The sequence below is a fragment of the Ursus americanus genome, chromosome 4 (genome assembly GCF_024610735.1).
Source record: "Ursus americanus isolate L20-20 chromosome 4, mUrsAme1.1.p, whole genome shotgun sequence".
In the NCBI taxonomy this organism is placed as follows: Eukaryota; Metazoa; Chordata; class Mammalia; order Carnivora; family Ursidae; genus Ursus; species Ursus americanus.
The window spans coordinates 20,756,264-20,782,289 of record NC_142130.1 but is presented as its reverse complement, the minus strand read 5'-3'; the positions used below and the strand labels follow the sequence as shown (position 1 = coordinate 20,782,289).

At 36.1% G+C, this 26,026-nt stretch overlaps 1 protein-coding gene across 12 annotated transcripts in view; it reads right to left on the bottom strand.

The window, feature by feature from the left end:
* Positions 1 to 2,683: 2,683 nt before the first annotated feature.
* KLHL24 (kelch like family member 24) overlaps positions 2,684 to 26,026 on the bottom strand; it is a 38,799-nt gene continuing 15,456 nt past the window's right edge. For all 12 annotated transcript variants that reach the window (XM_087861445.1, XM_087861443.1, XM_087861447.1 and 9 more), the window contains 5 exons: positions 18,972 to 19,156; positions 17,886 to 18,004; positions 14,394 to 14,582; positions 12,697 to 12,885; positions 2,684 to 7,726 (listed from right to left, as the gene is read on the bottom strand). In XM_087861445.1, the coding sequence (XP_087717571.1) occupies positions 7,526 to 7,726; positions 12,697 to 12,885; positions 14,394 to 14,582; positions 17,886 to 18,004; positions 18,972 to 19,156 (883 nt within the window). In that variant the 3' untranslated portion in view covers positions 2,684 to 7,525. The remainder of the gene's footprint in view (positions 7,727 to 12,696; positions 12,886 to 14,393; positions 14,583 to 17,885; positions 18,005 to 18,971; positions 19,157 to 26,026) is intronic.

Sequence of the window (26,026 nt, the reverse complement as noted above, 5' to 3'; positions counted from 1 at the left end):
CCACGCTAGAAAGCTTTTTGAAGGGTTGCTTTTGCTTTCTCTTTTGTTTTACCTCTTCTGTCGTACACTGTTGTACACTGAATTCCTATAAAGCCCTACCATCTTTGATACCATCCACCAAATCCCAGTAGGATGGAGTGTGTGCGTGAACAAATAAATTTGATCTCCTTCCTTCCTCCCTCCCTTCTTCTTCCTTCCTTCTTTCCTCCCTTCCTTTCTTCCTTCTTTCCTTCCTTCCTCCCTTCCTTTGAGAGAGTGTGCGAGAGTGGGAAGAGGGGCAGAGGGAGAGAATCTTCAAACAGACTCCCCACTAACAGTGGAGCCCAACTCGGGGCTTGATCCTATGACCCATGAGATCATGACCTGAGCTGAAACCGAGTCGAGGCTTAACCAACTGCACCATCCAGGCAACCCTAAATGTGATCTTTTAAAATCTTCTTCCGTTTGGACAAGCTGCCTCCCTTTATCACACTTTCTCTAAATAAAAGGGTATCAGTGCTCAAAGCCTGGACTCTTTGGACCGATTCCTCTTTAGCACTTTGGTTGCAGTACATATATACTAATTATTATGTTTATCAAACTATGACTCAAAAATCCTGTTTTAAGGTCTATTCTGAGCAGGCTCTTGTATTGCCATAAGAACAGAATTGGTGCTTTTATTCGCCAAAACATTAAGTCCTTCTGTGCTTTGTGAGTCTTAATTTATAAAGGTGACTGAGTGACAATACAAAGAGGTCAATGCCATTGAGTTAAAAGTTTCATGTTACTCATAGTTCCTCTAAAAACAAGAGGCACAGCATGTCATGCGGAGCCACAGAGAAAGCACCAATGTCAGGAGGCAAAAAGCAGCGAGGGGAGTGCATAGGCTAGAGCTTTTATTAGCATTTCCCTGAGAAAGTCAAGGCAGGGCAGGGTATACAGTTTAAGACTGGCTAGTTCTAATAGTTCCGGCAGGCTTCGTGACAGAGGAGCTGTTCTTAGTTGTCTGGAACCTGGCCCTGGGGTGATTCAGGCTAGGGGAAACATTGGCTTGGTGTGTGAGAGTTAAAGGAGGTGGTTGGGGGTATGGACGAGTTTGTTTGGTTTATATATGAAAGGTAGGCTCACTGACAAGTTGGTTACTGTTTCCAGGAATTAGCGAGTTTCAGGAAGGGCAGTTTCTCCCAGCAAAGTTCCCCCAAGATGTTAAAAAGTCATAAAATATAACCAAAAAATAAAGGCCTCAACAAAATTAGGAGGAAAACCATGCCTTTTGATTTTCTAAATATCCATTAATAGTTAATATCAGAGAAGCAGAAGGCCGGTTTAGCCCATTTTCCCCCTCGTTCCATTAAGAGTGCAGGTGATTTTTTTCCTTAAAGTAAGCTCTACGTGGGGCGCCTGGGTGGCTCAGTCAGTAAGCATCTGCCTTCAGTTCAGGTCATGATCCCAGGGTCCTGGGATCAAACCCCGAGTCGGGCTCCCTGATCAGCAGGGGAGTCGGTTTCTTTCTCTCCCTCTGCCCCCACTCCCGCTCCCCACTCCTGCTGTCTCAAATAAATAAAATCTTAAAAAAATAAAGTAAGCACTCTATGTTCAACGTGGGGCTTGAACTCACAACACCGAGAGAGTCACATGCTCTACTGATTGAGCCAGCCAGGCACCTAGAATGCAGGTGATTTTTTAAAGCTAAAATTGAAATTACAAGAGGCTTCTGTTCTTTACCCATTGTCCACGGTTTTCCAATTTTAAGCTAACTGATACTTTCTTCAACTCCTTCCCTGCTTTTACATATTGCATTTTTGTCCTGAACTAGCTGCATGGACAAGGAACCAACATTTATGTTCTCCTCTTCTGTGCCAGAACTATTCATTAACACACATTCCATTAGCTCATCTCCTTACAACAAGCCTGTGAGGTGAGTATCATGACCTTTACTAGAATAAGGAAAAGTGTGGTTCAGAGGTTAAATGGCTTTACGGTACAGCACTGGTTGGACTCAGGTCTAATGAAGCACATGCACTTTCCAGGTGTGACTGCAAAGGAATTGAGTCAAAGGAGAAATTGTTGACATTTATTAAACATTTATTATTTAAGAAGCACTCCAACTTGCCATTTTATTTTGATGGCACCATTTAAAAACTAAGCATAAAAGGCTAAGCATTGCACATGCTTCTGTAACATATTTATATCTTCTCAAAATTTTACTTTTGTTAATGTAAAATCAGACAGTGCTTATCCTGTAACTAATATGCCCTCTCTTTGACATCTGCAAGAAAATTCCTTCAGTCCTTTACTCTTAATATTACTACAGGGGTACTTTTGAGAGTCAAATCAAAGAACACTAGAGTACACAGGTTATGGGTAACTTTCTGATGATGATAATTGTTTTGTGGATAGGCAACACTTCCACGTGGTTCAGACTAAAACACTGACCAGATGCATATTTATACATAATTATATATGAGTATGCAGTGGGATTTCCTTTTTACTTGTTCCTCAGCGACCATTTCTTCATATACACCAATGTTTTCTTTATTCTTCTAGTTACTTTATGGACATACCAGTAAATATTCATATATATTAATATGAATTTTCCTCCATCCCCCCCTTTTTTTTGCACAACCATTTGGATGTATTTAAAATAAAACAAAACAACAAGTTTTTGGTAAACAAAATTTAATACAACTGTATAGTCAAATAATAATGGTTAAAGGACATTTTATTAGATACAACTTTAAAAAAAACTATGCACAAAGTATAAACAAGACATTTAAGTATTAATGTGCTACAACCAAATTGAGAACAAAGTACAAAGCATTTTTTTTTCACTATGAAGATTCTTGGAGCCTCTCACCGAAAGCAAATGACATTTGGCTGCCATAGGCCTGTACAAGTTGTAAAGCATGTTATGCTTCTTTTCCAACTCTATAATTGTTGTCTTAGTTAGCTCCAGAAACTCTCAAAAATTTCAGTAAAGAAACCGGGAGGGAGGGATGATGGGGAAAGAAGAGTAAGAACTTTTTCAGGAAATATAAATGAAAAAGCCTGTAGAAGGAAAAAAATAGTACATAAGGATGGAACCAAAATAAGTACATTTACTTTTTTGACATTAGATGTAGATACTGCAAACGATGTTTTCAAGGTTTAATCAATGTTAGATGTTTGTCTGAATATCTTAAAAAGCACCTTGGTAACAAAAATAAACAAAACCCTCAAATATAATAAACGCCAAACACTCAACATTTCTTAACATTCTCATTCTGCCAAGCAACCACGTGGTGCTTATTAAAAAAATTTAAGAAGGGGAGTTTACTTACTCCGTAGGAAACAAATATGAAACTCATCTAAGGTAAGCTTTATTTAGAATAAAAAAAAAAAAGTTGAAAGAGCACTAGAGAACTTAAGGCACATAAACAAATTCAGATGCAGTTGTTTTGAAAACTTTAAAACAAATTCGTTTTCTTTGGAGCAATATATAAAATAAGTTATGACTACTGCTGTTTTTAAAAAAATTATTTATGATGATCATCTTTAGCCCTAAGTAAATTTAATATCTAAGGCAATCACACAAATGTAACACATTCATAAAAAACATTAAAAAAATGTCTGAAGTATGTTGAAAATGTCTCTGGAATTATCAATTCACACTCTGGCTCAAGTGGTTTCTGATGTCTAGCATTAGATGTGACAGTAAGTAGACCTACCTAGCCAAACCTACTTAAAGGCCAACCAAATTGCCCCCATTCTGTTTACTTGATATGGCGGATTTATTTATTTGACAAAAAGAATAATGGGGCGAGGTGATGTAAACCTGGCTTTCAATATAATGCACAAGAAATTCTAATAAGGCCAAAATTATGTTGAGGTTAACTGGTGTCTTGAGTTTAGTAAAATAAAGGCTTCCATAGGAAACCTTTAAGAGACATATCACTTGGCACCACAAACAGCTCTCTCTTCTCTTTGAAAATACAGGCTGGAGATGTCTTTTCCACATATAAATCTCAAGACACAAAAGGCACACACAACAATTCAAACCCCCTCTTTTCATGTATGGGTTCTCACAGCAATTTTTTTTTAAATCTATTGCCATATCCAGACAACAGGAAAAAAACACACACACACACACCTGGTTTGCATATAGACAAAAGTAGTAAAACTGAGCCTTTGTCTTTCCTGAGTTTCAAAAGGGTATATGACAGTAGAGATACATAAACAATTCGTATTCACTAAGAGAAAATGTATCAGTCCACAAAACATTTTCATCTTTCTAAATATAAAAGAATGAATGTTCAACCACCGCCTGTGTGAAGCCCCTTTACCAAATTAAATTTACTCTAGGATCATGAACTGAAGATTACATAGTTATGGCACTTTAAACACCCCAAATAGGCAAAAAGGACAAGTTAATACCCTCCCTGAGTATTTACATCATTTTTTTCTTAACACCTGGTTTAAATGGAGTAAATATCAATATTTCAGTCATCTAGGGAAACAAAAGTTTACTGAAGATTCAGTAAGCTACTATTTCATACCTGTGCAGTAGTCAGTGGGAAGATTAAATCTGAAAACGAAGAAGGTCTACTGTTGTAAAAATTAGACCACTTTATAGCTCACTCATAGATAGGAAAACACACATTAATGAACAAAAAACTATACTTTCCTGTTAATCTACAAAACATACGCTTGAATTCCTTTTCCCACTGAGGTATCACAGCTGGGTTTAGCAAACTCGTCTCTACCTCCAATTTGTTTTCTGATCTTGTGAAGCCTTATGTCCTACATAGATTCCGACTGCATACAAGTCATTACGCTAATACCCATCATGTACTTTCAAACTTTTCGTTAAGTAATCACTACACCCAAAGTGGGGCTCAAACTCACGATCCCGAGATCAAGAGCTGCATGCCCTACTGACTGAGCCAGCCAGAGGCCCCTCATCATGTACTTTCAAATGTAAAAAAGTACTATAGAAATGCCCAAATAAAAAAAATCTTCTGGATTTGAATTTAATTAAGTCAACCAATTCTTACTTTATGTGCTTTTCTCTGATCATCACAAACTGATCAAATTCTTGGTGTTTGTATATATGTTTGTACATGACCGTACTATCTATCTATACATGTATATACATACATACTAACCCAGAAGGCTTATACGAGCATCTCCTATCAAAAGAAAATCTGTCAACTATGTGATGACAGTATGAATATAACCTGACACAATTTGGTTGATGAATCCCTTTTTATATACTAATTATACCCTAAAATTCTTTTATCAATGCTAACAACATTATTTATCAACAATCTGTAAAGGAAGATAAAGGATATTAAAATATCAGTTGAGTAATTTCAAAAATTGTTAATTTCATAGGATTCAAGCTAGATTCTTGGTGGCCTACTTAATTTATGTAGTTTTAAATTATGTAGAAAAAAATTAAACAATATTGGCATGAGGTCTATGTTTAAACAAATTGTTTTATAGGATTTCATTTCAAATTTAGTACAATAAACACATGGATATTAAAAAATGTATAAAGAATTACAAGTAAAGAATCAATACTTTTACAATAGACGAAAGTACTACAATACAAGTGATCTTGAGAAAGTTTTTTTTTGTGTGTGAAGTGTCTGTATGGATGGGCATGATCTTACAAATACACATGAAAATAACAAGTATCATTCGTATAATCCTCAGCATTTACAAAACACTTTCCTCATACATTATCTCATCTACCGCAAAGAATCTCTGAACTAAATAGGTTCCATTATCTACAAAAGGTATATTGCAGAAGTAGATGTTTACTTTAGCATTAAAACAAGTATCCCAATTGTATTCACAACTGTCTTTCAACTAAAATGATAGAAGATTGTTTCCTGAATTGCTCTGATAATTATCAGAAAAAGGTACATATCATTTCAAATTATGATCTGAAAATTTTAATTCCCTAAACATTTATAAGATCTTTAGAGTTTTCCTCAGAATTCAGATTCCAGCTAAACGGACGTTGAAACTGTACACTTTATTAGAAATCTCTGTATCATTCTAAGATGAGAAAACAAAATGGTTTATCTATGTTAGGTTTTTTATTACTAACTTGGTTTTAACAGAAATCTGGTGGCACTATCATCACACATTTGCATCATCTCTCCTGTGACAAGGAGTATGTAAGTATGATGTGAGACAACAATAGTGCCTGGGCAGTCGAAATCCAGCAGGCTACCCAGAACATCCCTGGAATACCCCTAAAATGTTGTAAATTATATCTGTTCACCCAGGAATAACAGTAATCACTTATGTTACAGTTCTTGCCGTTCCATTTGCCTTAGAAACAAATTTTACATTCCTCTCTGAAAACTAGTAAGCTTATAAACTGGAGTTGAAAAATCTAGACAAAGGCAATTTGTTGTAGAGAAGCTTGAGAATGTTGACCAGTATTTTTCACAATGGGTACCAACTGAAAGATTTATCTTAAAAGACTGCAAATACCGCTGTTAGTTTTTTTGAATAGCTAATTTTAAAAGAAAAATGGACCCACTGATAGGTGGTCCCCGCTTTATCCTTTAAAGGCCACTCAAGAGTGGAGACTCCAGGATTTTTACCTGTTCACAGGAGAGGAGGATAACCAGGGAAGAGGTCCTCACCCAAAGCACCATACTAATGAAGTCAACCCTACTGGGCTAGGGAGAAAATCTGTCCCTGTTTTCCAAAAATAATATTGCAAAATGGATTTCGACTCTCTTGCCAGGTTCAAGAAAAGGTGCTTCCTTAGAGGATTCAGAGATGATACATAAGTACTTTGAGAGCCACAGTGGGTCATTTTTCCTTCAACGGTCTTACATAATTTTTCTTAGGAATTAACCTATAATTTTAATCCCCATTTTAGGGGCACTTGCTTTTCTATCTCCTACCCAATGTTCTTCTAAAAATATGTTTAATATAAGAGAGCAATTCTCAGAAGTCATGATAATTCAGTATTGTATGATACTCAAATTATTGTCGTTACATTTTTATCAATTACTGAAAAAAACTTTCAATAAAATCAATCCGTTTGGATATATTTTTAGTGAAAAAGATTTTTTAAACTGATTCCCCCCCTTTGTAAGCATTCTAAGCATTATGTGATTTAACCTAAACGAAGCCTAAGTCATGCAATTTTCTATACATATATGACAAAATAAGGAATATAAAGGCTTACAGATAAACATATATAAATGGAGAAACCATTCACAAATTCCTAAAAGTTACACAGGCAGACATTATTTCCTACTTCACATGAGTTTCTTACAAACACTTACAAAGGTACACTCTCAAAACCCAAGCAATAACCACTATTACTTTCAACAACAACAAATTTTTTTTCCAATTACAGGAAAGGCTTTATTACAGTTTGAAAGATTGATATTTCAGGGGAAAAGGCACCACAATTATTATCTTTACTTTTTTGTGTACATGGCACAAAGGAGATATGTCAAGTTCCCACTCTGGAGTTCTTAAAACCTCTCATCTTGGATCAGTGTGGCTTCTTGGGTGAGGTATCCTGGCTTCAGAGCTTAAAGCATTTTTCATTGTATCTATGTATAGTCACACAGCCGTGATAGGACACTGGCCTGGGCATTGCAGCTACCCCTGTGATGATACTTGTTGCAGGATCATAACAGAGAATAGTGTCTGTGGCTTCTCCATTTTCCCGTCTTCCACCCAGGATATATATTTTACCATTACACACAGACATACCACAGTTTTCCTGTTGAACCAAATACATTAAAAAAAAAAAAATTAACTCTTGAAGGTAAGGAATTTGGTAACAAACTGAAAAGTAAAATAAGACATATTTTGACAGACAGAAAATGAAGTCATGAAATAAGCTCCCTTTTGCCCAACTCCTGCTCTATGAGTGAGTGCCAGATAATTTTGCATGAATGAAATGTTAAAATATATGTTATGATTGGGGCCAAGATGTGGGAGGTGAAGTGGGGGTATCAGACTGAGAGAAGGGTTTTAACTTAACAGTAGTCAACAAAAATATTTTCGAAGAGTGTGGCTTGCTTCTCCTATTACAGGGAGGTCCCTTATTACAGCCAGTGGCTATTACATGACCAAGGAGTAGGAACATTATTCATTATGTGGGATTAGCCACAAGCTGAATGAATGAATGAGAGAAAGACTTATAAACAGATTAACAAAGCACTGTGATTAGGAGCCTTGGCTGGCATATAGAAACTCCCCAAATAATATTTTAACTTTGCACACAATGGGATTCTTAGCTGAATCCTACTCTTCTCTGTCAATAACATAACTACTATAAAAAACAAATATTCTTGCAAGGATGAGAGTGATTCTTCCAAGAAAGAAATTACACTCAAATTGTCTCCCTATTCATGGATCTGGTTATGCTGCAGGTCAAATTTTCTATTTACGTTACTTTTTCAATTACTTTAATTCAGAAAGTTATTGCATATTACTATCATCCTGTTTCTATATAACTAACAATGAGATGGGTTCTACCAATTGGTACAATAAACATTTTTACTTGAAGATTTGCTGTGTATGTAAGTTTTGCTCTCTCTTTTTTAAAGATTTTATTTATTTATTTGAAAGAAAGAGAGTACGAACAGGTGGGGGGGGGAGCAGGAGGGAGGGAGCAGAGGGAGAGAGATAAGCAGACTCCAGGCCGAGCAGGGAACCAAATGTGGGGCTTGATCCCAGGACCCTGGGATCATGACCTGAGCTGAAGGCAGCCGCTTAATCGACTGAGCCACCCAGGCATCCTCTATTATTCTAAACTTTAATGACATTTTAAACACTTGGGCTACTGAAGAGGGATTGAAAAAAGTTCATCATAGACCTAAAAAAATATTCCACAATTTTTCAAAGGACGTTCCTGACAAGAGTTAAAAAGCAAAATATGTTTAAAATAGCAAGTTGTGGCTTTTAGGATTTATGCAAAGTCAAGAGGCATGGAAATGGTAAGGGACAGAGAGAGAAAAGGCTGCATTAGGTTCATTAGGTCTGCAAAACAAAGAGCTCATTTTTTCAGCTTTTTTGCTACTTAATATTCTAAGCATTTAAAAAAGGTTTGACACAAATAACTGTCTAATACGAAATTACAGTTGATTTTTCCTTTTTTACTAATTAGCATTAAACGGTAGGCAAACACTTACAAATGGTTCAAAAATTACCTATCAATACTGTTTACAAAGATATGCTTAAAGATTTTTTTAAAAGATTTTATTTATTTATTTGACAGGGAGAGAGAGTACAAGCAGGGGGAGCAGCAGAGGGAGGGGAAGAAGCAGGTTCCCTGCTAAGCAGGAAGCCCGATGCGGGGCTCGATCCTGACCTGAGCTGAAGGCAGACACTTAACCAACTGAGCCACCCAAGTGCCCCAACAAAGATATACTTAGAGGTACTGGTAGTTAAGAATGGACTGAGGAGAAAAGATAATCCCAGAAATCTCAGTAGTGTTTGCTTCAAGAGATATGACATAGAATATTTGATTTGGACTTCAATGATTTGTCTTTGTCATAATAGATTTAATATACTTCTGAGCTAAATGTTTTTTCTTTGAAATTTCTTTAGTCAGTATTATTCATTAATTAGAAAAAATGTGCCATGTTTGTCCTGTTGTTTTTTTCTTAGTTTTATCCCAGTCATGTAGTTAGAAACATATTCATTGTATGCCCTGTATTATTCTAGATGCTGGAAATTATCTTCCTAAATTGTTATAATTTTCTATAATATAGCCAAGTTCCGAATGAACAGTACTTCTTGGTGAAAATGCATTATACTTTAAAATATTCACTATAAGCCGATAAAGATTAGCTTTGATTAAAAAATTTAGAAACTGGGGCATCTGGCTGGCTCAGTTGGTACAGCCTATGACTCTTGATTTCAGGATCAGGAGTTCAAGCCCCATTTTGGGGGTAGAATTTACTTAAAAAAATTAGAAAAAAGTGTAAACACTTGTCACACAGGTGAATGTGACTATAATATGGGTTCGTACATGGTAGGGCACACCCTCACCTCTATAGACCTGGAGACTGCCCTTTCCAGGAGAGGCCACTGAGCTAAAGAAATGTGATTCATTTTTACTTAAATGTGATACAAGAGGAACAGAAGATTATATTCCCTCTATACCATGAAGCTGAAGGTCTTATATGTCCCTTTCATCAGCTGAGGCAATGTTACTTTGAATACATTACTAATTAGAGACTATACCTCAATGTCAAAAACTTTAGAAAAATGATGTTACATTCAAACCCTATGCATTATTTTTACAGTCCACATCTCTTACGCATCTTGCATATACGACTCTTAAAATTAGGACCCTTGTTACTGCACTGTCTCATTTGTTTACTTATTCAGCAAATATTTACTGAGCACCAATTAATGCAAGACATATAGAAAATGAGTTAGAAAAACCAGTATTGTCAAGAAGATGGAATTCTGGTGTGGAAATAAATATTTATACCCATAAAGGAATCTTATGACTGCCATGACTGAGGTGTACGTGCAATGACAGGTCAGAAAAGGAGATTACTCCTGAACAGGGAAACTTTAGTTTAACTATGAAGTGGTCCTTGAAAGAGGAGTAGAATTACAAGTAGAGAAGGTAGAAAAGACATTAGAGTCTAAGTGGACATCATGAACCAAGGCAAGAACACATATGATCTATTTAGCAAGTGCAATTTAACAGACACGTAATATAATTGGGATAAAGTTCCAGAAAGTGAAGCTAAAAAGGCAAGCAGAGGTCAGATGACAGAAGGCCTAGAATGAAGTGGGAAAACTTGGATTTTATTCAGTATGTTTCCAATCAAAGGAGAGACATAATAAGATTTATGGGAAAATAACTAGTGGTTAAATGGGTGAGAGAAGCAAGACATTAAAGAACACTAATTAGAATATTATTGTTTTTTGTTTAGGGAAGACCTGATAAGAACTTGAACAAAAGCAGGAAACACAGGAATGGAAAAGAATAGGAAAAACTCTGAGGAGATAGAATTGATACACTGGATTCAATTTAGGAGAAAGTGAGGAAAATCTAAGAAATTAAGTCTAGGTATGAAGTAATAGAAAAATATGTATTGGTCTCTGCCCCCAGTTCCTGATACAGAGCTCCTAAATCCCTTGGAATTTCCTGAGTGATAGGAAAGTCTTTTGTTCTAATGAGGCGACTGTTGGTAGGCTCCTGGATGGGGCGTGATGGTGCCTGGTCACCAAAAAGATCAAGCCATAATTAGAATCGTAACACTTTCATCCCCACTTCCCATACTCCGGAGAGGGGAAAGGGGCTGGAAATTACTTTAATAACTACATGATAAAGCCTCCATAAAAATTCCCAAAATATAGGATGCGAACAGCTTCTGGTTTAGTGACCATCCCCATGTGCTGGGAGGGTGGTGCGCCTCAATGCCAGGACAGAAGCTCCTGTGCTTGGGACCCTTCTGGACCTCACCCTATGTGCCACTTCATCTGCATCCTTTATAATATCCTTTATTATATAATAAGCCAATAAACAGAAGTTTATCTTTATCTCCCTAAGTTCTGTGAGGTGTTCTAGCCAATTACTGAACCCAAGGAGGGGGCTGTGGGAATGTTAATTTGCAGCCAGTCAGTCAAAAGTACTGGGGACAAGCTGGAACCAGCATCTGGCATCTGAAGCAGTGGCGGTCTTGAACTGAGCCCTCAACGTGTGGAATCTGACACTAAGTCCAGGCACAGAGTGTCAGAACTGAACCGTGAGACATTCAGCTGGAGATGGAGAACTGGCTGGTGTGGGAATAAATCCATATATCTGATGCCAGAAGTGTGAGTGTGAGTAAGGAAGACACAGTTTTTCCATTCACTCAGTTGTTTGGAAACAGAAAAAAGCAGGCTTAGGGAAGAAGGTGAATTCTAAGTTTGGACTCTTGGGACACTATAAAAAATATCAAACAGGCAGTTGGAAATTTGAGTCTGGAGACAAGAGAGAGGCTTAATGAAGATAAAGATTTAAAGTAATCAGTACTGGACAATAAATGTGACCACTCAGGAACAGAGTATAGACTAGGAAGCAGGTAGGGGAAAGAGACTCAAGAATACCCATATTTAAGGGCTGGATAGGAAGAATACGAGAATATGGATGAGACTGAGATTGTTAGTAATGACCTATGACAGTATAACTCTGGAGTGGTAAACAGGCAGGTCCAGATTTCCAGCATCAGAACCAGCAAGCACTCTGGTGGTTGAAGGGAGGGTAGAGCCATGAATCAAAGGCTGAAAGAAGGCTTTTTGGGAGGCAGGGGGTGGAGGTGGAGTATGGGTACAGGCAGTGTGCGTGGATGAAGGAGACCCGAGCCCAGCCACTTCTTTTATAACAAAAACCACAGAAGGAAAGAAACCAGTTTGGGAGCATTTCTTCTCTTTCAAAATACATAAGAGATAGGGATAAGGACTGGAGTAGATTCTGAAAGAGGTCAAGGGAAAAAAACCTACCAGCCCAAGTGCAACAGCTGCTTCACCATGGGATGGTAGAAAATAAGTTATTTCGATAAAACAATTCCCTGAAACAAGTTCAAAACAGGCATATCATATGCTTTATGTGGTTTTAAAAATTATAAAATAATTCAAGCATACCTGAAATGTATTAACAGTGAAATTACAGTATATTTATAATGGCCATGTATTTGGCCCCTCCTAGATTGATTTTTTTGTACTGTTTTATGTCATTACCTGTCGGCTGAATGTATTCTGTACATGCATCCAGTAATCTTCAACTGGATCATAACAGTATATTGCCTTGGTCAGCCCACCAGCAACATATATCAGGTTGTTTAAGGATACAGCTGTTATACACCTCTTGGCAATTGGAATAGCTGCACGAAGTAGCCAAGAATTGGTTTCTGGATCATAAGATTGAACCTAGTAATATATAGAAATATTTTATTCACGTTTCTAAACAAAAATGCAAATTTACTTAAAAAAGTCTAACAATACATAGAAACATGATTAAAAATGAAATCCCATTTTTACCTTAATTAATTCACATTAATTCACAGAATTAAGAGAGGTTAGCTTGATAAGGAAATGTCTGAATTACAAAATTCTCAAAAGAAACGCAAATGTATTACCATCAAGCAGAACAGAGTAACAAACACATGCTGCTTCCAAGATGAATGGATACTACACTACCATGGTAAGTTTTCTTTACTTATTTCCACTAAACTAACAGTCCAGATTTTTTTTTTAAAGATTTATTTATTTTAGAGAGAGAGAGAGGAGGCTAGAATGCACATGAGTGGGGGAAAGGCAGAAACAGAGGGAGAAGAGAGAGAATCTGAAGCAGGCTCCCTGCTGAGCTTGGAACCCAATGTGGAGCCTGATTTCACGACCCTGAGATCATGACCTGACCTGAAATCAAGAGTCGGACACTCAACCGACTGAGCTACCCAAGTGCCCCAACAGACTAGATTTTTAAAAAATTGTGCCGTATAGGATAACAATGCCTCAATCTTAATACAATTTCTTTATGATTTTAGGAAGTCCTTTCTTCAAAAGAACACAAGTAAACTTCAATTTAGTATACTTTGAATTATCACAAATTCTGAATTCTAAAAATGTGATATTTGACATTATATTAAAGTTTAATTAAAAAATAATTGATTGGCACCTGGGTGGCTCAGTCGGTTAGGTGTCTAACTCTTGGTTTCAGCTCAGATCATGATCTCAAGGTTGTGAGACGGAGCCCTGCATCGGGCTTGTCCCTCTCCCTATGTTCCTCCCCGTGCTCTCCCAGTATCTTTCTCTCAAATAAATAGAATCTTTAAAAAAATAAATAACTGATTGACAAAATTCAGTTAAAAACTGCTGAACAGGTTAGGCATCAGACAATTGTTTCCAGAATAACCATATTTTCTGAGGTGTCAGGCAAATGTTCTCTTGTCCCAGGAATTCAATGAGCTGCAGCAAATTTGAGTTGTCCTCTGTTGACATTACAGAGGTTTCCTTTCCTCTTTTTTTTCCTAAAAAATACTTTTAAAGTATGCAGAAGATGACCCAGCGGAAGCAGTACAGTTACTGTAACCCACCCTCTGCTAATTCACTTCCCCACTGTGTTTTTTTATAATTTTTTGATTCTACAGACTATAGCAGTAAAAGGTTTAAAACTATTTATTTAGTAAAATATCTCAATGCTGAAATTAGTTTCATTTCAAAAAGATTAGATAATGCTTTTTACAGAAAACTGTTAGACATATCAGGATTTCACTTCAGTAACTTCAAACTTAGTGTTTTCCCCCCAAAGTATAAAGTACTAGACAATTTTTAAAAGGTTCCTCACACTAAGGGATCTCACTATCTATTTGATAAGCTTTCTGTATTTTTCTTCTCATATACATCATTGGTAATATCTGTAAGAGAACAGGGCTTACCTTATCAGAACAAGTATTATCATCAGGTCCTCCACCAATCACAAACAATTTGCCTACACAGCTAGTCACGGCAGGAGAACTCACTGCTTCCTTAAGGGGAGCAACTTCAGTCCATCGATTTGAAAAGGAATCATAACATTCTACGCTGCTAAGTCTGTTTTGTCCATCATAACCTCCAACAACATATACCTATATGCAAAATACACAGAAAAATCTTAATTGTCAAAAGTCTGAATTTTTAATTAGTTGGCTAAGGAATCAAGGGATCTGTCCCTTTAAAAAGCCCTTGATAACTATAATTGCAATAAATTTAGCTTAGTTTTTGAAACTTTTATTAGCACCCTTTCACCACCGAGGAGACTTTTTAGACTTTTTTTTTCATAAAGCCCCCTCCAATGAAGCTTCATTACCACAGATATATTGTATATCTGCTTATGTATCGTATGTATATCTGTGTTTTATATATGAAACAGTACAAGATTTTTCACCCCCAAGAACCAATCTTCACCCCCTTAAGGGTGATACTGCTCACACTGAGAATTACAGGATTGCTTAAATGCTCACACTCATGGATGATGAAAATGTTGGATCATTATGAAGTAATAAATCTATAAAACTAAGATATGAGCTAAGGAATACTAGACTGTAGACCGTAAGATCACTGAAGGCAGTGCCTATCTTGTTTTTCATTTTAGTATCTACTATGCTTTGCACAGTTCACATAATGAACTCTATACTGTGTATGTCAAAGGACTTCCAGAAATATGATGAAGGCAGACAAATTAATATCTTTACGTGATACCCGAACTAATCAACAAGCCATTTATTAAATGACCTATATGCAGATAATCCATTAAGAATCATGAGATATACAAGAAACTCTGAACTTAAAAGAGGTTCTACAGTTTAACATCCACAAGTCCTTTAATCGACAGTCATTATCAACTCTTCCCTCCATATCTAAATAACTATTAAGTCCCACTGAGTCTTCTTTCACAGCATCTCACATGTGTCCCTTCCTTTTGTTTCCCATTGCCACTATCCTACTTCAGGATCCATATTCTCACAAGAAATCTCTGGGTCTCCACTCTTGTGCTCCCTCAACCATAGATTAATCTTCCTAAAATACTTCATCAACTCCTTTTAATAGTTCAACAACAGATGCCCAAGTGGTCAAGGCCAAACTTTATACACAGACATTCAAGTCTGTATACAATTTATCTTTCTGTACTCCTCCAAATTTCTACAGCAGCCAATGCTATTTTGTATTTCAATGTTGCACTTCTCATATTATGTTAAAATGATCTCTTGGTGGGTTTATTCTTCCAACACTATGAAGTTCAGAGAGGTTAAGTAACTTACTCAAAGTCGCCCAGCTGGAAGAGTATATGGAAACTGTGGCACAATGTAGCAATTAAGGGCATGGCTTTGAAGTCAGAAGAGGCAGGGTTCAATATCTAGCATTGCTATGAAATGTAAACCTTGGGCAGTTTACTTATCCTCTGAGAGTCAGTCTTTATTTCCTCAATTAAAATGGAGACAGTAATAGTACCTATCACATAATATAATTTTGCGGATTAAACTTTACCATTTTCCTGCATGCATAAATTAAAAATATATGTTGTAAGCACCAAGATGAAAGGACTCTAGATTAAGAAAATCTTGAACTTTGCTTTGCCCCTGCTTTATCACTTTCTGTGTAACCTTGGGCAAGTGACTTGATCTCCTTGAATTAGATTTCTTCATAAATTGAAAAAGTTACATGAAATTTTCTCTAAGATTCCTTTCCTACTCTTAGATTCTCTATTCCAAATCATTTTACCTAGGTTTTCTTAATAGAAACCATTTATACATTTAAATACTTTTATACGTTTGAATTCATTTTACAATTTTTCGGGGTAACAGTTTCCATGACGTGAATACTTGCTATGTAAGGTAGGAAATATTCCTCTCGCGTCTTGATCTACTGCTTCTAAGTTTTAGGTAGTTTCAAGTCAAGTATACTGACATTTGTCAAATAAATTTGTGTTCACCAATCATTTACATTTGCCTTTGTGCTTCCAGTCTAAATAATTATTAGTCAGATCTCTTCTCTTTCCAACCCCTTGAATATTTTAGCTGCCCCTTTCAGTAATATTTCATCATTCTTGAGACATGGCCACCAAGACTATGTATAATATAGTAATTACTGACAAACTAATGATTTTGGAAAATATCCAAATATAATTAGTATTTTATTTCTATTACATCTATCTCAAGGTCCTCATTATTTCACTGACCTTGTCAACAGCAGCAGCACACTAGATCAATATTCTTAGGAATTAACAGTAGCTTTCAAACTGTGCTTTGAGAAACTCTAATATTCTGTAGTATAGAAATTTCAAGAAGCCTCTATGGAGAAATAGGGGGAAGGGACTAGGGCTGATGAGAGGCTGAGTGGGAAGGTTTTCAGCACCATCTCTTTCTATTAGAGCAGTTCTGTTTTCTCATTGGTGGCTCCAAAATGTCTCCACATGAGGGTCCAAGAGGCAGCAATCTTTTTAGAAGGGGGTATCAGGCAATCAGTCAGAAATACACGTGCAAGCAAGTATGCTTTTATTCAGATTGCTCATTAATTTAAGGTAGCTTTGAAGGAGCTAATAGAGATGGAGGCAAAGAAAAACTAAAGAGCCCTTGGTATACTGCTGTATTTTTATCTGTTCTATGTAATGCGTTTTTATGTTAGGTTTACCTTTTTAACTTTAAAAAAGTTAGCCGCTTTTAAAAGGTTTGGAAACCACTAGTCCACAAAAGCTTTTCAAGTTAGTAAGGACAGAGAATGGTTCAGAACCAACATATATTTATTTATTTATTTTTTAAAGTAGGCTCCACACCCAGCATGGAACCCAACACGGGGCTTGAACCCTGAGATCAAGACCTGAGCTGAGATCAAGAGTCGGACGCTTAACTGACTGAGTCACTCAGGTGCCCCCCCAAATTATATATTTTTAAACATTTATTAGCTGCAGTCAATAATCAGTTTTCTTTAAAGTATATTGGTGAATTTGTCTTAACACTACTTTAAATTTCTTTTGCCCCTAACTTATATAAAGAAGAAAAGATAAAATAACATCAGTCTAGATAAATATATCTCTCTGCCTGACTGTCAAAGTCAGTAAAGGGAAAAAGATTGCTTGGATTAGGCACTGGTCTGTTTTTGTATTCGATGTCACTCCTTTATTTTCCAATGCTTCTTAGGCATTCAGACTCCAATGGAGCATGAAAAGAGAAATGGGCTGCACTGCTACAAATTCCAAATTGGGAGAACAAAATCTCCATTCAAAAGTACAGTGTCAAATTGTTTATATCTTCAGTTTATCTACTGAGGTTAGAAATGGAAGGAAATACAATTTGAATCCAAAATACCCAGAGAGTGAGTAAGATGAAGGATTTAACTGTGGTATTTATTTTGGAAACGTGCCAGCAATAGTAATAAAAAGTGGTTTCTCTTACTTTACCAAGGAGGACAGCCATTTTGTGACGCCATCTGCCTTTATTTAGAGAAGCAACTCTGATCCAAATATTTAGTTGTGAGTTATAAATCCACACATCACGTCCATTGATTCTTCCACCTTTAAATGCAAAACAATGTACACAAGATAATACGTATATCACCAAAGGATTTATGCTCAAGGCATGGATAATTATAACATAGGATTTATTCACCCAGGCTAAGAATTTGTGAATTCAGTTTAATAAACGAAACAAGGACCCTCTTAAAGCTTAATGGAAACAGTTCTACAGAACAGATTTAAACTTTGCCAATTGTTATCTTGAGAATTATAGGCCCCAAGTAATAAAATGCAGAATATAAATTTTACAAATGTCTAAGACTATTAATGTGAATCAGACATCAGAAGCACCCAAACAACAGAATTATTTTAAAAAGATTTTTTAAAATCACCCATTTTTTCGAAAGCAAACCACTGTACAAAATAAAGTATGTGTTGTAATATTGTTCAGCATGTAGTAATAGAGTAACTCCAAAGCTGGTAAAATTATTAACCAAATAACAGACTCAGGACCGTTCATAATGTAGTTATACTTTGTATAAGTCTGTCGTTTTACTGTCTCAGATTTTAGATGTAACGTCACATAAAAGAAGTTTAAGTTAAGAAGTTTAAGGAAAATCCTATTTCATAAACTTTGGGGAGAATTTCAGAAAACCTGGGTGGATCAGAGATGCTTAATTAATTCTCTGAGTAATTTTCACTTTGCATACTTTACTGTGTTCCTTAAAACGGAGTTAACGGGTAAAAGCTTTTTAAAATTATACCGTATCCTACATGCATTTGAGAGTACTTAAAATAGGACGATTAAAGGCATTTTTCTGGTGCATCTTCTATAAATCATTCTGGATCATCTTGAGCCTGTTTTTAAGAGCAAAAAGTCATTTTCGGTTTTATTTGTTGTATAAACTGATCTGCTGAAAGTGGGCATATTCCCCTTTCATGATTTTCTTCTGAGACACTACTATTGTTTGAAACAGCCAAGCTGTGTTCAAATTCAAAGTAGCTACTGTAATAATTCTCTATTTACCTGAAACAAGAATGTCATTCCTTAGAGCACAGACTGCATACTCTGATTTGGTAAATTCTGGAAGCTTAGCCAAAGACTTCCATTCTCCTGTCACAGGATCATAGCACTCAGTATATGGAAGATTAAATCCTCCAACCCGTTCACAGCCTCCAACGACAACTATCACTTCAGAATAGCCAGTTGACCTAAAATAATTATAAGAATGTATAAATAATAAAATACACTCAAGATTGTTGAAAACTCTAAAAACATACCATTATCATAAAGACAGAACACTATTATAAAGTAAACAGTTAAATTTATTCTCTGAGCATGTGCCAAATAATACAGGCTGCTAATGACTTTGAGAACATTTGCTTGGGATTTAGAGACGACATTTTCCACAGAAAATTTCTTTTTTTTTTTTTCTTAAGATTTTATTTATTTATTCGACAGAGAGAGACAGCCAGCGAGAGATGGAACACAAGCAGGGAGAGTGGGAGAGGAAGAAGCAGGCTTCCAGTGGAGAAGCCTGATGTGGGGCTCGATCCCAGAACGCCGGATCACGCCCGGAGCCGAAGGCAGACGCCCAACGACTGAGCCACCCAGGCGCCCCTATGGGTACTTTTTTCCTATGAGTTTTGCCTTACAAATTATAAAACAGTCCAAAGATCCTACCTAACTCAAATGGAATCCTGGTAATAGTAAGGATGATTTTCAAATGCAGTTTTGCAGTAATTCATATATGTATAACCATACTAAGGTAACATAATGTGGGAAAATGGTGATTTTTCATCAGATTGCTAGTTCATTTGTGTTTTTTTTTTAAGATTTTATTTATTTATTTATTTGAGAGAGAGAGAGAGAGAGAGAGAGAGAGCAAGAGCAGGAGGAGGGGCAGAGGAAGAGGGACAAGCAGACTCCCTGCTGCGCGGGGTACCCAATGCGGGGGCTTGATCGCAAGACCTGGAGGTCATGATCTGAGCTGAAGTCAGACACTTAACATACTGAGCCATCCAAGCACCCCAGATTGCTAGTTCTAAAGAAACTCATTCATAGTCTAAACGAAGTACCCTTTAAAGGAGTGTATGTTTTTGTTCAGAAACGATTTTTAAGATAATTTTTTCAAGTTAAGTACATTAAAGTAATTCAAATCAAAACACTGAGCAGTCACTTCAAGTATTAACAGAGTTTATAACAAAGAATGTTAAAGGAAAAAAAGCAATACAAAAAAATTGTACAGAAGGTCTGATCAATACTATGTAAAAAGTGTGTCTGGAAAGAATATACCAAAGTGCTAATAATGGTTATCTCTGGATAGCGTGGCTTCCTTCTTTCTATCAACACAATTTTCAAAACGATAATGAGCAGGGACCATTTTTAGAGTGGAAAAAACATTTAGAGCACTAAGAGAATCCTAAGGTTTATGTTAATCATGGACTTTTTTTATTTTGTAGTTTAAATTTTTTTAGATAGATACAGGAAAAACTAAAAGCTTATCCAAGTTTTTTGTTGTTATTCGTAAGGCTCAATAGAAAGTTCGGAATTTTAAAATTAGTTGGTTTTTATATTTTTTTCACAAATATAACTGAAATGAAAAAGGTCCTGTACTACATCTTACGGTTGTTACAGTTTTAATCTCATGAAGCAGAATGCTAAGAATCCCTCTTCTCTTAATTTGAATGTGGAAAGAAAAAGACCACATCAGAACACTGATTTGTAGTTTTAGTCAGTATGATGTTTCACAATTTTAGAAAAAAAATAAAATTAACCAATACTGGTATGTCACTTTAAAAGAGATACTATACTACATTACTCATAGCTTTTTCAACTAATAATTAGTTCCTGTTCCATGCCAGGCATACTTTTCCATTATAAAATCAGAAAAATATATTGTAGAAAAGAATCCTGCTCATAGATGTAATAAAAATTACTTTTAGGAACCCAGCAAATCATATAACCCTAATCTAGTATTTAGTAAGACATTATCAGAAGAACTGAAATATTATCAATACCATTTTCCAAATAATTCCAAAATGAAACTATTAAAGTAAATAGAGAGTAACACCAGATACCTGGTATAACTATTAACTTATCCTTCTTTCCATAAAAGTATCATTTCCTAAAATTACACTTTAAATACCTCTAAAACAAATCCATGTGATTTTCCTCAAAGCCTTACTTATTGATTAATCAAAACAAAAGTTGCTAAATACTGTCACTGGGGTTCAACCACTCCCAATTATTTTAATATAAAATCAAAGTAACTATTATATATTATAGAATTGTGTTTTATACACTTGCCTTATAACATTTTATTTATTTTTACTTTTTTTTTTAAAGAGACAGAGAGCAGAAGTGGCATCGGGGGTGGGGGGGTCAGAGGTAGAGGGAGAAAGAGAATCTCAAGCAGGCTCCACACCCAGCATGGGGCTCAATGTGGGGCTCAATCTCAAAACCGTGAGATCACAACCTAAGCCAAAATCAAGAATCAGACCACTTAACCAACTGAGCCACTCAGGTGTCCCACATTTGATTTATAGTTTCTCTTTGCTTAAACTTGCTTTTTTCAAGACTTCTTAGCCTAATAAACATATATTGTCTGTTTTTGTACCTTGGAATAAGAAGAGAAAATTGCACCAAAAACTAATGGCTAAAACAATCAGTCCCACTAAAGGATCATTTCAGTGTCTACTGGAAATGTGTTTTTATCTGAAAGGATCAACAAACTGGTAATTTTGCCTGTACTGAAGGTCCTACTTGCAACCAAATGGCTCTAAACTTTAAGAGACGAGTCTGGTGTTCTCATCAGAGACTGTTAATCCGGTAGAAGTTATTTTTAGGGATGTCTGGGCGGCTCAGGTGGCTAAGTGACTGACTCCTCGTCTTGGCTCAGGTCATCATCTCAGGGTTGTGGGAACAAGCCCTGCATCGTACTCCCAGCTCAGTGGGGAGTCTGCTTGAGTTTCTCTTCCTCTGCCCCTCTTCCTGCTTGCACGAGAGCTTGCTCTCTAAAATGAATAAATCTTTTTCAAAAAGTTTTTTTTTTATTTCTTGAGCTTGGAAAAATTTTTATTGAAGGCAGGGAGATGACTGCCTTTAAGGAAATAAATTACTCCAGGTGATAATGGCAACTGGAACAAAAAGGCAGCCCAGATGACAGTATAGGATGAATAAAGTCTGAACCCCCTAAACCTTTTTTTAGAGTGAACATTATTTTATTAACGCTCTAAAGGGAAAATCCTGATTTTGCTGTGATAAAATAGCAAATATTTGTTGTTTTAGTATTAAATCTTATTATTTGTTCCTGGGAAAGTATGACAACTAAATTCTCCTTTTTTTTTTTTTTTTTACTATGGCAAATATTGTTTTATTGTTTTTTAAAAAATCATTATCCTCTTTTATCATGAATTTAAGAAAAGATCACATTAAAAGATTACATTCTTTGATTTATGTGAAAGATAAAATAATTCTCTCTCTCTGCCCCTCCCCCTGGCTCATGCTCTCTCTCTCAAATAAAATTTTAAAATCTCTAAAGAAAAAAAGAATCTCAAAAGGTAAAATACAGGACTTGTTGGCTGAAATAAAAGACCTACTTACTACTAATGCCAAATATGCCAGAGATAGGCCAACTAATTCTCATCATTAAAAATGGGAACGGTTAATGGCTAATAGGAAGAATAACTGAACATATTTAAAAAGCACAATAGGAAAGGCAGTGTTTTCAAATAGCAGGCAATTGGAAGAAAGAAGGTAATGATATTAGTAATATAATCTATTCACCATTCCAAGACTCAAAAATATCTGAAGACTGAGCCATCAAACAAAATAATGAACAAAATAAGAGATATGAGACTTGAAGCCCTAAAGAGACCACATGGTTCTCTAGTCTGTAAGGTACGACAGTTACTAAACTCAATATTAATACATCTAAAGAAAGAACTATGTATCAAAAGAGGGATTGGTTAATCAAAGAAGCAATAAGTAAATGAATGAAAAAGTAAATAAGCACAGAGGCAAACATCTCCTGTGCCCATTCAAGTTCTTGTCTAAGGGAAAGAGAATCTTAGCTTAGCTAATTTGAACATTACTGGTTTTTTGGTAAGAATATTTTTATGGTGGGTGAGACTTCCTCAAGCTATACTAGCTGAGAGGACTCCAGTTCTAAAGATCTACTAACGCCCTTTGTTTGGATTCCATGCTTGCCAAACAACCTTTGAAAACTTTGGCTTCCCACTTAGGGATGTGTCCATAGTAAAGGAATATGCTAAACAGACTGGCTTAAAGATCTATACGTGCCAATGTGGAATAATCTCCAAGATACTTATAAATGATAACAAGATGCAGAACTGATGTATAAAAACAAGTAGGGAGGTATGTGTGTATACACGCACATCTAGAATATATACACACACAAAGAATATTTTTAAAGAGTTCAAAAAACTGGTAACAGTGGTATCCTTTGGGGAGAACTGATATATCAAGGATCAGGTAGAGGGAGACTTACATATATACTTTCATGAAAAATGTTTGAGTTAAAAATAAAACTGGGGGACATCTGGGTGGCTCAGTCAGTTAAGTGTCAGCCTTTGGCTCAGATCATGATCCCAGGAATCTAGTCCCGAAACGGACTCCTTGCTCAGTGGGGATCCTGCTTCTCCCTCTGCCTGATGCTCCCCTGCTTGTGCTCTCTCTCTCTCTGACAAATAAATAAATAAGATCTTAAAAAAAAAAGAAACAATTAAAAAATTTTTTTAAAAAATAAATAAAAATGAACTAATGTGGAAAAATGGTAAACTATGCATCCTATACTATAGTAGATTATCATCCTTAAGAGGGACTGGAGAAAAATTCAGAACACTGAATTTTAAAATACTATTTCTTAAAAAAAAAATCTTAATCAGGGGCGCCTGGGTGGCTCAGTCGGTTAAGGGTCTGCTTTCTGCTCAGGTCATGATCCTAGAGTCCTGAGATCGAGCCCCACCTCAGGCTCTCTGCTAAGCAGGAGCTTGCTTCTCCCTCTCCCTGCCTGCTCCCCCTGCTTGCACTCTCTCTGTCAAATAAATAAAATCTTTTTAAAAAATCTTAATCATAATCTTTGTGCTCTTATTGGTTTCCAATAGGAACTTGAACCTTGTCTTCATTATGGACACAATTTTCATTATATAATAACTGATTGGAGACAAGAAGTAATAGAAAGTATTAGAATATTAATTAATTCCAACCTCAAAATGACAAGCTTATTAAATCTTAGGGATCTCTATTGCTCAATGGAATGTGGCAAAGAGCATCAATTTTTTCTATAGACAAGAACAAATTATTCTTAAAATAAACCATTTGATATCAAGCATATGTGTCTTTCTTTTTTTTTTTTTTTTTTAAAGATTTTATTTATTTATTCGACAGAGATAGAGACAGCCAGCGAGAGAGGGAACACAAGCAGGGGGAGTGGGAGAGGAAGAAGCAGGCTCATAGCAGAAGAGCCTGATGTGGGGCTCGATCCCATAACGCCGGGATCACGCCCTGAGCCGAAGGCAGATGCTTAACCACTGTGCCACCCAGGCGCCCCAAGCATATGTGTCTTTCAAACCACATTACCAATTCTGTAAAAGTAGAGCACAAATTTACAATGTATTTTGATTATTTTCTTCATGAAACCAGCAAAAATTTTTACTGTGCATTTTTGTAATTCTAGGTTATGTACTTTTCATTTCGTATTTCCAATCCTCACAACTGGATGTAAAATACATTTTACAAATCAAATAATTAAGTGAATTGGAAAATCATCTATGTATTATCTAAGCCTAATTACCTTTAGACTGCAGTCTGATTCCATTTATGTCATATTTTTATAAATAATGTTAACAATAAATAACTTATTTGATTTTACAACATATATCCCTTGGTCCCTAATTCTATCCTATGCATATATAGGAGATATATGCTGGAAAGTTACTATTAGCCCTATTTGACCCAAAGCCCTTCAAGCCCCTCTGTCTGCTAAAAGGGGAGTCTGTTTGAAAAAATATACAATTTTCCCTTTAGAGGGATACTGTGTGTCCAGAAAAGTTCTGGAACAGCCCCAAAGCTATTCATCATTCTTTTTTTTTTTTTTTTTAAGATTTTATTTATTTGAGAGAGTGCGAGAGCACACGAGCAGGGGGAGAGGGAGAAGCAGGCTCCCCCCCCGCCCCCCTTCCCCGAGGACCCTGAGAACATGACCTGAGCTGAAGGCAGAGCTACTGAGCCACCCAGGCGCTCACTGTTCAGCAATCTTAATCAATACATTTAAGAACCTTGGTCTCTCACATTTTAAAGCTTAGCCCATGTTTCTAAATAGTCCTTTAAAAAAATAACAACTTAAAAAAATTAGTATATTTATATAATAAAATTCTATGTTTTTTGCCCTTTGTTAAAAAACTGAGAGTCAAATATATTTCTTTCTTACAAAGCAATTATTACTTTGCACTAAATTCAGTTGACTTTGAAGAAAAAATGTGCTCTAACCCTAATACGAAGAAGTATTAATTTTTTATAATAATAATTACCCAATATTGTATCCAATTATAAAAAGTTCAGACTGTCAAGTACTGGGAGTTTTCTTTAAAGATTTATTTATTTGAGAGAGAGTGTAAATGCGCATGTGAGCGTACAAGCGGAGTGCGGGGGGGGGGGGGGGAAGAGGGAGAGGAAGAGAGAGTCTTAGACTCTGAGCTAAGAGAGGAGCCCCAAGTGGGGATCGATCTCAAGACCCTGAGATAGGACCTGAGCCAAAACCAAGAGTCGGATGCTTAACCAACCACGCCAACCAGGAACCCCTGGGAGTTTTCTTAAGTGGGGTCAGACCTACACTACACTATATAACTAATAATAGCTAGTAATTTTTAAGTACTTGTATGCACCACTTTCGATGATGAGTACCTTAAGGATTATTGCAGTTAGTAGTTTCAAAGGCAGAACCTGTGAAATAAATACTATTTATCATCATTCTCACTTTCCATATGAGGAAAGATTAAATCTTGCTATATTCAAACTACAGTAGACTTTAAAGACATGCTATCTCATCATATGCTGAA